Source organism: Leptonychotes weddellii, chromosome 12 (assembly GCF_054177405.1).
Source record: "Leptonychotes weddellii isolate Sample4059 chromosome 12, ASM5417740v2, whole genome shotgun sequence".
NCBI classification, from domain to species: Eukaryota; Metazoa; Chordata; class Mammalia; order Carnivora; family Phocidae; genus Leptonychotes; species Leptonychotes weddellii.
Window position 1 is genome coordinate 5,755,075 of NC_138380.1, and position 14,270 is coordinate 5,769,344.

Genomic DNA, 14,270 nt, shown 5'->3' on the forward strand with positions numbered 1-14,270 from the left:
CCCCCGGCCCCCCCAGAGCAGAGCATGCTGCTCCTCTTTCAAACTACACAGCTCACCGGGAGAAAGGAACACTCAGCCACCAGCTCTAAAACCAAATCTTTATTCTCTAGTTTGAAAAGGAGGGTAAGTGGTTGTTCTGTTTCATTCCAGAGAACAGAACAAGGCCCAATAGGTAGAAATTACAGGAAAGCAGATTCCATTCATTATAAGGAAGAATTTCTAACAATTAGAATTATCCTACAATAGAACCAGGACCTCAGGAGGTGGGGACTCCCTGTCACCTAAGTGTTCAAGCAGAGGCTGGGCATCCATAACCTAGAAATGGAGAAGAGGAAACTCGCCCCTTTCTGCCTGTCAGCCGACCCTCCATGATCAATGGGGCAGTCCTTTCCACCATGTCGAGTTCTGGAACGAGTGGAGGGTTGGGGTGTTCAGACAAAAGCCTGGACACGGGGCTGCTGACAGCCAGGGGATGCTCTAAGCGCTGGGAGGGTGGTGCATTGATCTCGGGGAGGGGGAGTGGAGCTGAGCACTAACAGTAGATGGGTCTGAGTCCCGGTGCCTACGCAGGGGCAGGAGGAAGGGGACGGGGTGGGACAGGTTAGAGCAGCGCGGCCTCACCTCTCAGTGCTGGAAAAGGCCTAGGTGCTGTCTAACAAGGCCAGCAGGTTCTCCCAGGTGTATCCAGCTGGTCCACTTTTCCTCCCAAGTGCTCATTTACTAAGGACTGTACCACACCTACTTCCAAAAACTGAGCCGAAGAAACTCATAATAAAAGACAAGGACATTAAGGCGTTAACACCAGAGGGGAAGGGTCTTCCTGGTCCCTGGTGGCCCCTCCAGCAGGAGGGCTCTAAGGGGTAGGTGAAGCTGCTATTGCTACTCTTCCAGGGCCCAGGGCAGTCAGGACAGAACCTTAGCAAACACCAGCTGGAGGCCAGAGTCCGGTGCTCTGCGAGTGGTTTCCCTGGCGCCGGGGGTCGGACCTCCCTCCCTAACAGGGCCCAGCTCCCCGGCCGCTCTCCCATCCCTTGCCTACACCAGCAGCAACACAGGCCCCCCACAGCCCAGGCCCCCGGCAACACTCTCGTGTAAATGACGCCCAGCCCGCCCCCCTCGGCCTCCGCAGCCCCTGCCCGCTCAGACGTCATGCTTCTTCTGATGGGCCAGGAGCTTCTCCTCGTCGTCAAAGGTCTGGCCACAGATGGCGCAGCAGAAGGCGCCGTCCCGGATGTGGCTCTTCCGGTGGGTGATGAGATTGGACTTCTGGCTGAAGCTCCGGTCGCAGTCGGGGCAGGCATAGGGGCGCTCGCCCGTGTGGATGCGCCGATGGGACACCAGGTTGGACTTCTGGCTGAAGGCTTTGCCGCAGTCTGGGCAGACGTAGGGCTTCTCGCCGGTGTGGATGCGCCGGTGGGCCGCCAGGTAGGGCTTGTGGCGGAAAGCCTTGCCGCAGTCCGGGCAGACGAAGGGCCGCTCGGGGGCGTGGTCGCGCCGGTGGGCCGCCAGGTGGCTGCCCTGGGAGAAGCGGCGCCCACACTCCTCGCAGGCAAAGGGCCGCTCGCCCGAGTGCACGCGGGAGTGCGCCACCAGGTGGGTCTTCTTGCCGAAGTTCTTCCCGCACTCGGCGCAGGTGAAGGGCCGCTCCCCGCTGTGCTGCCGCTGGTGGGCCCGCAGGAAGCGCTCCAGCCGGAAGCTCCGGCCACAGTCTTCGCAGCTGAAGAGCGAGGGGGGCGCGGCCGCCGGCTCGGGCGGGGGCGCTCCCGGGGCCTCCTGCGGAGGCTCGGGCGGCCGCTCCCGGGCAGGTTTCAGCGGGGCCTCGGCGGGGGGCTCGGACGAGGCCTCCAGGGGGCCGGCCGGAAGCTGGGGGCTCCCCGAGCCGGGGACGCCCTGTGCAGACCCTTCGGACCGCTTGTGGATCTTGCTGTGGGACAGCAGGTTGGGTTTGTGGCGGAAGCGGCGCCCGCACTCCGTGCACGGGTAGGGCTTCTCGCCGGTGTGGATGCGCCGGTGTGAGGTCAGGTAGGGCTTATTGGTGAAGCGCTTCCCGCATTCGGGGCACTGGTGGGGCCGCTCGCCCGTGTGCACACGGCGGTGGGCGATCAAGTTGGGCTTGTGCCGAAAGCGCTTGCCGCAGCAGGCACACTGGAACGGGCGGTCGACCGCGTCTCCACCGGGCCGGGGGGCGGTCACAGCCGGGCGGCCCCTAGGCCGGGGCCCGAGAGCCTTGGCTGCTGCCTCCTCCAGGGCCTCGGCTACGTGAACCCGCTTGTGCGCAACTAGCTGGTCCCACTGGGCAAAGCTCCGGCCACAGTTGCCACATATAAAGGGCCGGGCCTCTGGGGCCGGGGGGTGGCACCTCCGCACGTGAGCTCGAAGCTGCTTTCGTCGCCAGAAGCGTCTCTCACATTCAGGACAGGCGATGGGCCGCTTGGCAGCCGAGTGCGCCCGTAGATGCAGAACCAGGGCCACCCAGCCTCGGAAGGTCTGCCTGCAGAGGTGGCAGGCAAAGCCCAGATCCGGGGTGGCAGCGGCATGGACCTGGCAGTGCAGTGCCAAGAAGGGGGGGTGTCGGAAGCGACGGCCGCATTCAGGACAGGGCAGGGGCAGCCGGGCCTGGCAATGCCGGGTGTGAAGCCACAGGGCCACCCAGCCCGGGAAGTGCCTTCGACAGTGGGCACAGCGATGGGCCCTACTGGGGGCTTGGCTGCCCGACTGGGCCACGGAAGTGCCTTGTAACCTCAGCCCGTGGGGCTCCTTCTCCAGGGTCTGGGGCAACTTCTGGGAGGGCCCAGAGACCTTGGGCTGGGCTGGGCCCATGGCCAGGGCGCCCTTGCAGCAACGTTCCAGCATGGGTTCCTCCTCTGCTGAGGGTGGAAAAGCAGCGTCACTCTGGAGATCAATTCATCCTGCCCCAGTTCCTCCCCGGCCGACCCCAGGCCTCAGAGGAGCTCGTCCCTCTGAACTCCTAGAGCCCTTGAATCTGGCCTAGTCTTCTATCTCCTTGTCTGTTCTACATCATTTCCATCTTGCGCTTCTAGATACCATTTCAAGTGTTTAAGTATTTACTCAGTATTCACTAACCCTGGAAACTACCAGAAGGGAGGAACTCTGACACTTCTTGGAATCCCCCCTCATGCTAGTCACCCCGTGTCTGGCATGAAGTAAACACTCCAGCGTTGGCTGCACAAACATTCCTGCCTTGGGACTCACCAGAGAACGTGGTCACCTCTCCCTGTGGTGCTTTAGGCTTTTTACAAGCGCTTCCCTGCTGCCCCCTGCTCGTTTCTATTATTTCCCACCGCTACATTTGAGCTTCACAGCAAGAGTGAGGCGGGACAAGCAGACATGAAGCTCCCAGCTTGACAGATGAAGCAACTTTGAGGCATAAAAAGGAGAGGGGGGCTTGCCCGAGGGGACACAATAAACCAAGAGCAGAACCAAGAGCGGGGGACAGGTCTTCTAAACTCCCAGGCCAGTGTGTTCTTGCTTCTAAAACGCCGGGGTTTGTAAAGTTCCCACAGAAAGAAACTCCTACAGCCTTGACCCTATTTATCCTCTCCTGGGTTCTAATCACACCACAGGGGAGCGTTTGGGGCCTCCCTAACCCCAGTCGCTCAGGGTAGAAGCCTGGAGAGCAGGAGACAGCGCTTCTGGGGAGCAGGAGGGGAGTGCTAGATGCTACTTGCAGGCCACTGCCTGTCCAGACTGCCCGCACTCTGCCTGCCTGCCCTCCTCTGCCCACACACATGATTAGCACATCGCAGGAAGGAGAGCTCTCCTGAACCCCAGGAACACCCACAGCCGGCTACCCTCCCTCGGGGTGGTCGGGATTACTACCGGGGCGAGAGAAGGGGAGGAAAGACAAGACTGTAATCCCTGTCCCCTGCCAGGTCACGCCCCAACCCCACCAGGAACTGCCCCACATTGCGCTCCTCCACGGTGCCGGGGAGCCCAGATTCCTCGAGGACGGCTTCCGGCAGCCACTGAGGGGTGGGTGGTGGCTAGCCTCCTAATGGACCTTCACTGCCGGCTTGCAAGCTCCAGACACATCCTCCTAAATTCCCTAGAGTCGAACTCCTCTTGAGGAGCTCAGACATGACTCATTCCCCATGGCCAGACTGAGCACAGGGAAGACGCTGGTATGGGAAGGTGATCCTTCCCCCCTACAGGTGACCGCCTTCCTCCAGGATGAGGCGATCTGAGCACTGGGGCTGTGGAATGGTTTGGGAACCCAACAAAGAAGGCCAGACTCTACCCTGGAGACCGTGGAGCTGGAGATGAGGCTTTTTCCAGCTCCTCCCGGGGATGTTCCTGGGAATACTTCTGCGGCTGTAGCGCCTGCTTCGGCCCACACTCTGGTAGCCCCCAGATGTCAGAGAAAACTGCAGCAGTAAAGACACCCCTACCCCCATGGCAGAGCTCAGACCTCTGAGTGCAGAGAGGCCAGCCTTACCTGCGGGGAGGGGAGAGAAAACACGCATGAGGCTCTGAGCTCCTCCAGGGCAGTCATCTTTGTGTCCTCGCCAGCCACCACCCCCTCCCCCACCCAAGCCCCACACCCCGAGAGGCCGAGGAACCTTAACGGATACTGGATTAATAAATGAATGTGGCCCCTTCACCAAGGAAGTACACGACAGCGTTTGGGGGTCATTTCCTCCACGGGTAAGATCACAGCACGAATTCTCCATGCTGATGGCCAAAGGCCGGCCGGCCGGCCGATGGCAGAAACTCTGGAATCCCTGCTGGCTCCCCTTCCCCCACCCTCCTCCCAACAGGAATTCCAGGCCCGGTTCCCAAGGGGCTGCGTAGGGCGAGCTAGTGTGGCCAGGTCTCGGTCACAATCCCCTTGCGCCTCTGGATGGCAAAAGGTCGTGGAGATCCCACACCCCCCTTTTGTTTTCGCGAGTGTCCCCCGTCCACGTCGCGGACACACGGCTCCGCGCACCCCGAGGGGGCCCTTTCGGGTCCCCACGCAGAGCGCACCTCGCGGAGCCTGTGCGCAGGTGCGCGGGCTCGCCCCCCCATTCGGTCCAGCACTGTCCCCCCCACACAGCGCACACACAGTCACGCGCCCGGCAGGTAGGGCCGCCCGCCTCGGGCCCGCGTGGAACCCCGCGCCCTGCCCGGGACGAACCTCTCCGGCGGGGTGCGCAGAGGCGCGTCGCGCGTCCATGAGGCCGGAACGCCGGCGCCGGCGGCCGCGCTCCCCACCCCGCGCGGCGACAGCGGCAGGTTCGAGTTCACAACTGCCAGGCCCGGGCCCAGCCCCCCCGCCGGTTCCCAGCGCCACGTGACTACAGGAGCTGCCGAGGGTCAGTCGCGGGCTGGGGCCGGCGGCCGCGGCCGGAGGGCGGGGCGGGGCGGCCGGGGCGGCCGGGGCGGGCGGGCGGGGCCCGTCCCCTCCGCGCCCCCCTCCCAGCGCCCCCTCGCGGGCTGGGCCGGGGCCGGCCGCCGGGAGCTCGGCTCCGTAGCCATGGCGACCGCAGCCCGGATTTTCCGGGACAGGCCCGGCTCAAGTTTCCCGACCCTTTGTCCCTACGGAGGACGCGCGTCCTTGCGCGACCGCGTGGCCGGACCGCGGTCCCTCGGCTAGACCCGGCCTCGCTGGCTTCCTCCGAGAGGGCGCTCGCCGCCCCCGGGCCAGCTTTTCACGGCTGCGGCCGCCGCCGGCCACCTCGACCTCTGGCCGCGCGGCAGCCCCGAAGCGCCCCTGGCTGGGGGCGGCGCGGCTGACCCGAAAGTCTGGCTTCTGGTTTGTTCGCAAGTGGAGAAAGGAAAGGCCCGACCGCGTGAACTTTAAAGAAAGAGAATGCCCCCTATTCCAGAAATTACCACGAGCAGGCGTTGCCGGCTTCCCGTGGCCGGGGGCGCGGGGCCTGGCCGAGTGGCCGCTCTGGCCCCGGGCATTTCGCTTGGAACCGCGCGGCAGCCGGTCGGCGAGCGGGGAGGCAGGTGCGAGCCTGCGCCGGTGACTCACCGCCGAGCAGGTGGCCGTGGCTTTACGAACCAAACACTTCCTGGGTTTTCCAGGCTAGTCCAGGGTCATGTACTTTTACGCTTTTCAACAAAGTCGATGTAAATTGTGCAATCATTTTTAAAACACTTAAATCTGTTGCATCAGTTCTGTCGGAAATAGAATATAAAAATCTCTCATACTTTTAGCTCCTAGAGTCAGTTACATTTCAAATCTTGGTATGTCTCCTCCGGTGTTTTTTTCTATACTTACCTATGCACGTTTGACGTAATAGGGATAATGCGTTGCAAAAAATGTACTCTGCCCTTTTCACTAACAATATTGTGAGTTTTCTCCCATTTTACCAGATATTCTCTTATGGCGTGATTCTTAATGGCAGCATAAATGTACAAGTAAACTTTCTTGGTTTTCTATATCATTAGAGATTCATCTTTTATCGCACGTGGCTGATTTTAAAGTTCAAGGAGTGGGGAACTGACGGATCAAAGGCAAAGTATATTTTTAAAATGCTTTCTAAAATGTCTCCCAGGAAAATTTATTAGCTTTCCCTTGAGAAATGCCCATTTTTCCATATCCTCGACGACGCTGGCTATTTTTTCAAATTTAAAGTCATTATTTCTCACTGTTTTGAATTTCATTTCCTAGATTACTAGTTAGCTGGCTTGTTTTTTCATATTTCTTGCCTCTTTGTATTTTCTTTTTTGCGAATTTGCTTATGTCCCTTTGCTCACTTTATTTGTCCATTTTTTAAAGTTGGGAAATTGGTTTTATTTCACATTGTTTGGGAGTTCCTATCTTATAAAATAAAAGGCTTTTATAGTTTCTGCCTTTGGTGCACATAAAGAGTAGCCACCACACCCCAAATTAAATTTTATGTGTGTATTTTTATCACAGAAAATAAATTTTAATATCTAATAGTGTAAGTACTCCCCCTACACAGATTCCTTTTCTCCCCCAAAAAAATTTTCTTGGCTACAGTCACTCATTTATTGTTCCAAATAAACTTTAGAATTTGTCAAATATTTTAAAATTTTTCTTGTCAATATTTTAAAATCCATTTGAAGAGATTTAAGATTCATGTTCCCCGCCCCCCCCCCCATTTGTTCAGGTCTTATTTTATCTCTCATAGTCAAGGTTTCTATTTGTAGGTTAGATGTATAAGTTTATACTTTTTATGTAATAAAAATTCACAAACATGAAAAGAAAAACTTGTCAGAGCATGAGTTTTGGAGTTCAGAAAATACGTTCATAGCATAAAGCATATTGTACAATGTATGTCAAGTTTGATGGTTACAGAAGAATGGATTTGTCTACCAGTGCATTCAGAAGATACTTTGTTTTTTTTTTAAAGCTTTTATTTATTTGACAGAGAGACACAGTGAGAGCAGGATCACAAGCAGGGGGAGAGGGAGAGGGAGAAACAGGCTTCCCGCTGAGCAGGGAACCCGATGCGGGGCTCCATCCCAGGACCCTGGGATCAGGACCTGAGCAGAAGGCAGACGCTTAACGACTGAGCCACCCAGGCGCCCGTTTTGTTTTTTTTTTTAAGTAGCTTCCACCCAGCATGGAGCCCAGTGTGGAGCCCAGCAAGGGGGCTTGAACTCATGACCCTGAGATCAAGACCTGAGCTGAGATCAAGAGTCAGACACTCAACCAACTGAGCCACTCAGGTGCCCTAAGATATTCTAGTTTTTACCTAAGTACTTATTAAGGATAATTAATATGTAGGGAGTCCTTATGTTGTGTCAGACATGGTGATAAACTGCTCACATACACATTTCAATTAATCCTCTCAACAACCCAGAAAACATACTCTTCTAGTCTTCATTCTACAAATGAAACAACTGAGTCTCAGAGAGGTGGAAGAATTTGCCCAGGGCCACACAGCTAGAAAGGGGTTTATAGGAAACCAGCCCTACTCCTCACCCCTAAAATTTTATGTGTGGGGAAAGCACCAAGTGCTGGGCCCAGCACAGAATAATTGTGAGATACCTATCAGTTCATGAGTAAATGTGGCACGTCCAACACTTCCTTCCCGCAAGCACCCTCAAAGGGGAATTCCTTCATGGACCCCAGAGTATCTTCACCTCTGGGTAACCAGTCTCTCTTAGCCAAAAGGCTCTTCACTTAAATCCATAAACTATTCCCTCACTCCCTGGCCTCCACTAGAAGAAGTGTCTTCCTGCCCAATCAGGAGTTAGCCACGTGCTGTATCTTCCTCTTTTGGCATAGCCAAAGGAAACGATGGGGCCTTTCTCTGCAGAAGGGTAAGGAACACAGGAGTTGTGAGGGATTTCCAAGCCTTTATGCCAGCCAGGAATTCCAGGCCTTGGTATTTGGGACTCTGCCCCTCAATATGCCTTAGAGGAGGATGTAGGGGGTTATGGTACAGCAACCAGCCAAATGGCCTAACCCAGTGGAGACTGTCTCAGCTCTGACATGCTTGCCAGAGAATGATAGGGCTGTACAGGGTAGAGGACCCGACAGACAGCAAAAATTGACAGGGGCTCTGGGAGGATCCTCTTCCCCTCCAACCGTGCCCGGCCCCCACTACTGGATTAGACGGCAAAGTAGGTGGGCATGCCAGGGGATGAGGGGAGCAATGTCTCCAGAAATCCTCTATGAAGAGGACCGAGTATAGCGTAGAAGCAGTCCCGTATCTGCAAGAGGGCAAACTGCACCCACCTCTCACAGATACACTGTCCCAGTCCTCCCCACAGGACTCACCGCACATCCAACAAATACTGAGTCAGGACCCGCCATCTGCCATTGGGCCACGTGCTGGGCCTCATCATGAGTCACACAGACACGGTCCTGCTGTTTCCCCACAACGATAAAGGATATCGAAAGGACTTCTCAGCCCAGTTTAGCGATGGAAATCTTTCTTGGGGTAGTACTTAATATGGAATAAAACCAAGTACTTGGTGGGTTGTTGTGGTTTTTTTTTTTTTTTAAGATTTTGTTTATTTATTGGACAAGGAGAGCACAAGCAGCAGGAGCGAGAGAGGGAGAAACAGACTCCCGCTGAGCAGGGAGCCCAACATGGGGCTCGATCCCAGGACTCTGGAATCATGACCTGAGCCGAAGGCAGACGCTCAACCAACTGAGCCACCCAGGCGCCCCAAAACCAAGTAGTTGTTGATAAACTTTGAATGGATGACTGTTGAAAAGCTGGAGGAGAGTAGGAAGCCAGAGAGAAGAGAGAACTTCACTCTATTGCAACTAACAATTTTTAAGTCCAGCTTCAGACAGCATCCAGAAGGTGGATGGGAAACCTCACAGAGCTCCTTCTGGGAGCTCGTGGACAGTGTGGAAGGAGGCAAAAAGGTCCCACGTTGAGCTGGGTGGAGGCCAGGCCTGCTGACCCCTTGCAGGTGCTCAGGCAGCCCTCCGGGTGGGGTGGGGGGGAAGCAGCCACTGCCCCCCTTCCCCCCCCCACCACCACCACCTCTGAGGAAGGCCCTGAGTGTCCCAGGCCGGCACCTCCGGCGAAGGGATCTTGTTGCTAGGTGGAGTGGAAACTCCCCAGGAAAAGATCACAGCGTTCCTCCTTGTGCATGGCAAGGACCCCCTGTAAGAGCAGGGCCAGACGGAGAGCAAATGTCACCCCGAGCCAGCTGCATTTCTGCTATTGCATACTAGTTCCAGGAGTCTGTTTCTCTTTTTTCTTTTCTTTTTTTTTTTTAAGATTTTATTTGTTTATTTGACAGAGAGAGACACAGCGAGAGAGGGAACACAAGCAGGGGGAGTGGGAGAGGGAGAAGCAGGCTTCCCGCGGAGCAGGGAGCCCGATGCGACGCTCGAACCCAGGACCCTGGGATCATGACCTGAGCCGAAAGCCTACGCTTAACGACTGAGCCACCCAGGCGCCCCGGGGAGTCTGTGTTTCTAGAAGGAAAAGCACAGGGTTGGTCAAAATGAAGCCAGGTAGCGATCTGATTTGCTGCTGCGGTGAGGCCCGTGCCTGGGCACCTCCCAGCTGCGCGGCCCCTGCCCACTCCCCACTCCCGCCCTGTGCAGCCCCTCCGGCCACCCCCAGGCCCGTGTGTCCCCCCACCCCCACCCCGGCAACCTGGTCAGCGTGGCCCTCTGAAACAGAACCTCGCAGTCGGCTGCCGGGGCCTCTAAGGTTCCACCTGGTCTGAGTGCACCCGCCTCTGTACTGGGCGCCTCCGAGGTCCTCCGAGGTCCTGCTGGATGCTGCGCAGCCCCAGTAGCCGGGGCCCCCTGAGGCCTCTGCGCTGGCTGTTCTCTCTGCCTAGAAAGCTCTTCCTGCAGATCTTTACAGGGATCACTCAACACTTTCTTCAGATTTGGGATCAGGTATCCTCTCCTCAAAACGCGCTTCCCAGCGCGCCTCTCTCCTCCCCGCACCCCCCACCTGTAGGAGTTTCCTGTGGCTCCTGTGACAAAGGACCGAAAATCCGGTGGCTTAGGACCACACGCATCCGTGCTCTTCCTGATCTGGAGGCCGGAAGTCCAAAATCAGTTTGGGCAGAAACGGAGGTGTTGGCTGGCCTGCATTCCCTCTGGAGGCTCTAAGGGAAAATCTGGTCCCTTCACGTTTTACAGCTTCTAGAGCTGCATTCTGTGCACCTCCATCTTCGAGGCCAGCATGTCCCTTCAGTTGTCCCCTCTGTCCCAGCTGGGGTCAGAGCTACACCCCCTCCCCACCTCCCTCTCGTGAGGACACTTGTGATCGCATGTCGCATGTCGGGGCGCCCAGGCAATCCAGGCTAACTCTGAGGGCCAATATAAATTAAAACTAAGACAAATGTTTTAATTCTCCCTGGGGCAAAAAGGGAGAGACTCTCTGTCCCACCCCTTCCTTAGAGCATTTACTTGAGAAAAGTTGTCATTGTGAATGTCTCTCTGCCCCTTTGAGAGGCATGTAAATCTTTTTTTTTTTTTTTTTTAAGATTTATTTATTTGACAGGGAGAGACACAGCGAGAGAGGGAACACAAGCAGGGGGAGTGGGAGAGGGAGAAGCAGGCTTCCTGCCGAGCAGGGAGCCCGATGCGGGGCTTGATGCCAGGACCCTGGGATCAAGACCTGAGCCGAAGGCAGATGCTTAACGACCAAGCCACCCAGACGCCCACATGTAAATCTTTCCAAAAGTTACACAAGCCTCTTGGGAGCTTTACAACCGCCCCCCCCCCGCCCCGCCCCGCACCTCCCTCCAAGCCCTAGGAGCCACCTCCTTGAAATGTAAACACCAAGGGAGATGGTGACCCACGGAGGGTGGGTGGGGGCCTGACTTCCAGGTGCCCAGCTCCAGGCTGCAGAACTATCCCCTGTCATAAAGATAGGAGACACACCCTGTTCCTTGGGAGAAAGGCAATTAGCAAACACAGGTGGCCACCCCAATGGCCAGGTGAATTTAGGATGAACTCTGGGTGACAAACGGTGCCACTGGGGAAGTCCTCTTGCTGAGGACGAGTTACACTTTATCTGGAGACCGTGTGCAGCAGGCTGCGTCAGCTGGGCTGTGTAAGGGAGGGGGGATCTCCTTCAGCTTCCTAATCTCTTAGCGGATCGCCTGTGATGTGCATCTCTTTCTGCTTTCGCACTTTTTGGATAATAAAACTTTTCTTTCTCTTCTGCCTCTGCTGAGAGCTTTTCTGAGTTGGTAGATTTTGTTTTTAATTATAGTTCCCCAACAATCCCCACAATCTCATCTATTATTATGATGCTATGTCTTTTTCTACTCCAGACTGGCTTCGGGTTGTGTCTTCAACTTAATTCAAAAGTTGGATTTAGAAGCTTTGTTTGTATCCATTCTTGGTTTAAAATCTACTAAAAGCCGGGGCGCCTGGGTGGCTCAGTCGTTGAGCGTCTGCCTTCGGCTCAGGTCATGATCCCAGGGTCCTGGGATCGAGCCCTGCGTTGGGCTCCCTGCTCAGCGGGAAGCCTGCTTCTCCCTCTCCCACTCCCCCTGCTTGTGTTCCCTCTCTCGCTGTGTCTCTCTCTGTCAAATAAATAAAATCTTTAAAAAAATAAAATAAAATCTACTAAAAGCCAAGCTTGATTTGGAAACGCCAAGGAGATTCTCAACAGAATCTCTGTGACATCTTTGCAGTTCCGCAGAAGCGGGTGTGTTTGCTCGTGTTCTGTTCCTGCTGGTGGCCCGAGCTGTTGTGCATGGACACGTGTGCACCAGGTAACAGACGTGCCACCCCAGCCGTAGCTCGTTCCTCCCCAGGCCCTTCTCAGATAACCTCAGGCGGTGAGTCAGAATAGACACTTGGTTTCAACTCAGAGCCTCCTCATGGGCTCCAAGACCCAATCTGGGTCACGGTTAAATTTGTTGCCTTCTGAGTTGGCCGGTAAGGTCTCAGAAGTGGTTTGCCTCAGCTGTCTTAAAACACGAGAAGAGAGTTTCCTCTTAACATGATTTAAGAAGGCTTATTTGGGGGATGTTATTAGACATGACAACAATAGAGCATGTTTGACTCCTACGTGGTAACATTCTATTAAATTACTACATCTGACAAATAACATACAAAATAAAATTAATTCTGAAAAGAACATTTGGGGAAAGTACTTAATTTCAGAGCGTCTACACTGCTCTAAGTGCTTCCCACTCGTGGAGATTGCTTACTCTCCGTGCCTGCCCTGGTGTGCAGCTCTAACAAACGTGGGTATGGTAGATAAAATCATTGCAACAAGTTAGCATGATTTGTGGGTCAGATGGAGTTAAAACGAGTCCTTACGGTTAAACCAGGAACCAAAAAGCGACCACAGGCTACCACAAGTATGTAAGAAAAATAATTCCTGAGGCACCTGGGTGGCTTAGTCAGTTAAAGCCCCCGACTCTGATGTCGGCTCAGGTCATGGTCGCAGGGGTGTGAGACTGAGTCCTGCACTGGGCTCTGCGCTGGGTGTGGAGCCTGCTTAGGATTCTCTCTCTCCCCCTCCCTCTGTCCCTCCCTGCTTGCTCTCTCTCTCTCCCCCAAAATAATAACTCCACAGCCTGTTATTTGAAAAAACTGGCTGAGAGTTGGCAGCGTGAAGGACCTCGCTTGTGCTCACCATCTCCATCTAGTGGTGGATCCCTGAGGGAGGCTGAATGGACTCCACGAGAGCTGATGAACCTTCAGCCTGGTATCTTATCTGCCTTCCCACCACTTGGAGTTAGGAAAATATTTTTGCACCCGTGAAGCTGACTCTTGAAGTGTACTTCATAAAGATGCAAATTCCTTTTATAAGTCTGCTGAGTTTTCTTGAAAGAGTTATTATAAATTTCAAAACGTTAACAGTATGTTAATGTTAAGATACCTCCACTGATTAAAATCCAAGTTTCATTTCCTGCCACGTTAAAACATCCTGATTTCTTATATATTTTTTTCCAGATAAAATACAGGATTCATATGTTTGGATTTTTTTCAGCTTAGCATTAGCCATTCTAGCTTCATTCTTTTGATCACAAAGCACCTGATTAGTCTTAGGAAAGGATTTTACTCTGTGTGTGTGTGTGTGTGTGTGTAGGTCTGCTAGGACTGTGTGTGTGTGTGTGTGTGTGTGTGTAGGTCTGCTAGGACTGTCCACAGACTGAGTAGTTTAAACAATAGAAACTTGTTCTCCCAATTCTTGAGGCCAAAAGTCCACGATCAAGGTGTCTGCAGGGCTGGTTCTTCTGAAGATTCTCTCCTTGGCTTGTAGGTGGCTGTCTTTTCCCTGTGTCTCCACATGGTCCGCCCTCTGTGTCCTAATCTCTTCTTAAAAGGACACTAGTCATATTGGATTGGTCCTTCCTCCCTCCCCCACCATATGACTTCATTTTCCCTTAATTACCTCCTTAAAGTCCAAACCTCCAAATACACATTCTGGAGGTACTTGGGGTTATGACCTCAACATATGAATTTTAGGGGCACACAACTTTATATATAGTAGTGAGATAGTGATTTTTCTTCTTTAGTAACTCATAGACTCTGACTAAACATGGCGGATCACACACATGTGTTTATCCCTACTCCCTCCCAAAACTCCATCAGAACAACGGTAAATGAATAAGAACGTATAAATTCACAAGGAGAAGGGAAATGGGAGAGCAGACAATCACGGACGAGACACAGGACGCGTTCCACAAGACTGCAGGGAAGGAACCATTGTAGCTACCTGAGCTAACAACAGCCAAGGGTCTTTCTGGGGCCCCCAGAGCACATTGCAAAGGAAGCTGGTAGCTCCATGTGGAGATCCATGGCAGGGGTGAATAGGGACGGGAAGAAAATCTGTGCCAAACACTGGGCCATCAGTCACTAGGGATTTGGGAGGTAAATGAGACCCTGTTTG

General features: G+C 54.4%; 1 protein-coding gene across 9 annotated transcripts; it reads right to left on the bottom strand.

The window, feature by feature from the left end:
* Positions 1-84: 84 nt before the first annotated feature.
* On the bottom strand, positions 85-5,944 carry REPIN1 (replication initiator 1). Of its 9 annotated transcripts, none has more exons than XM_031025472.2 (3): positions 5,836-5,944; positions 4,259-4,456; positions 85-2,867 (listed from the first exon to the last, which is right to left on the bottom strand). In XM_031025472.2, the coding sequence occupies exons 2-3, from the start codon at positions 4,413-4,415 to the stop codon at positions 1,141-1,143; spliced, it is 1,884 nt and encodes a 627-aa protein (XP_030881332.1). In that variant the 5' UTR covers positions 4,416-4,456; positions 5,836-5,944; the 3' UTR covers positions 85-1,140. The 9 variants fall into 9 exon arrangements, with proteins under 9 accessions (XP_030881332.1, XP_030881329.1, XP_081656001.1 ...); XM_031025469.2 differs by having other exon boundaries at positions 4,259-4,385; positions 5,836-5,943; XM_081799875.1 differs by having other exon boundaries at positions 85-2,864; positions 4,259-4,385; positions 5,836-5,942.
* Positions 5,945-14,270: the final 8,326 nt, after the last annotated feature.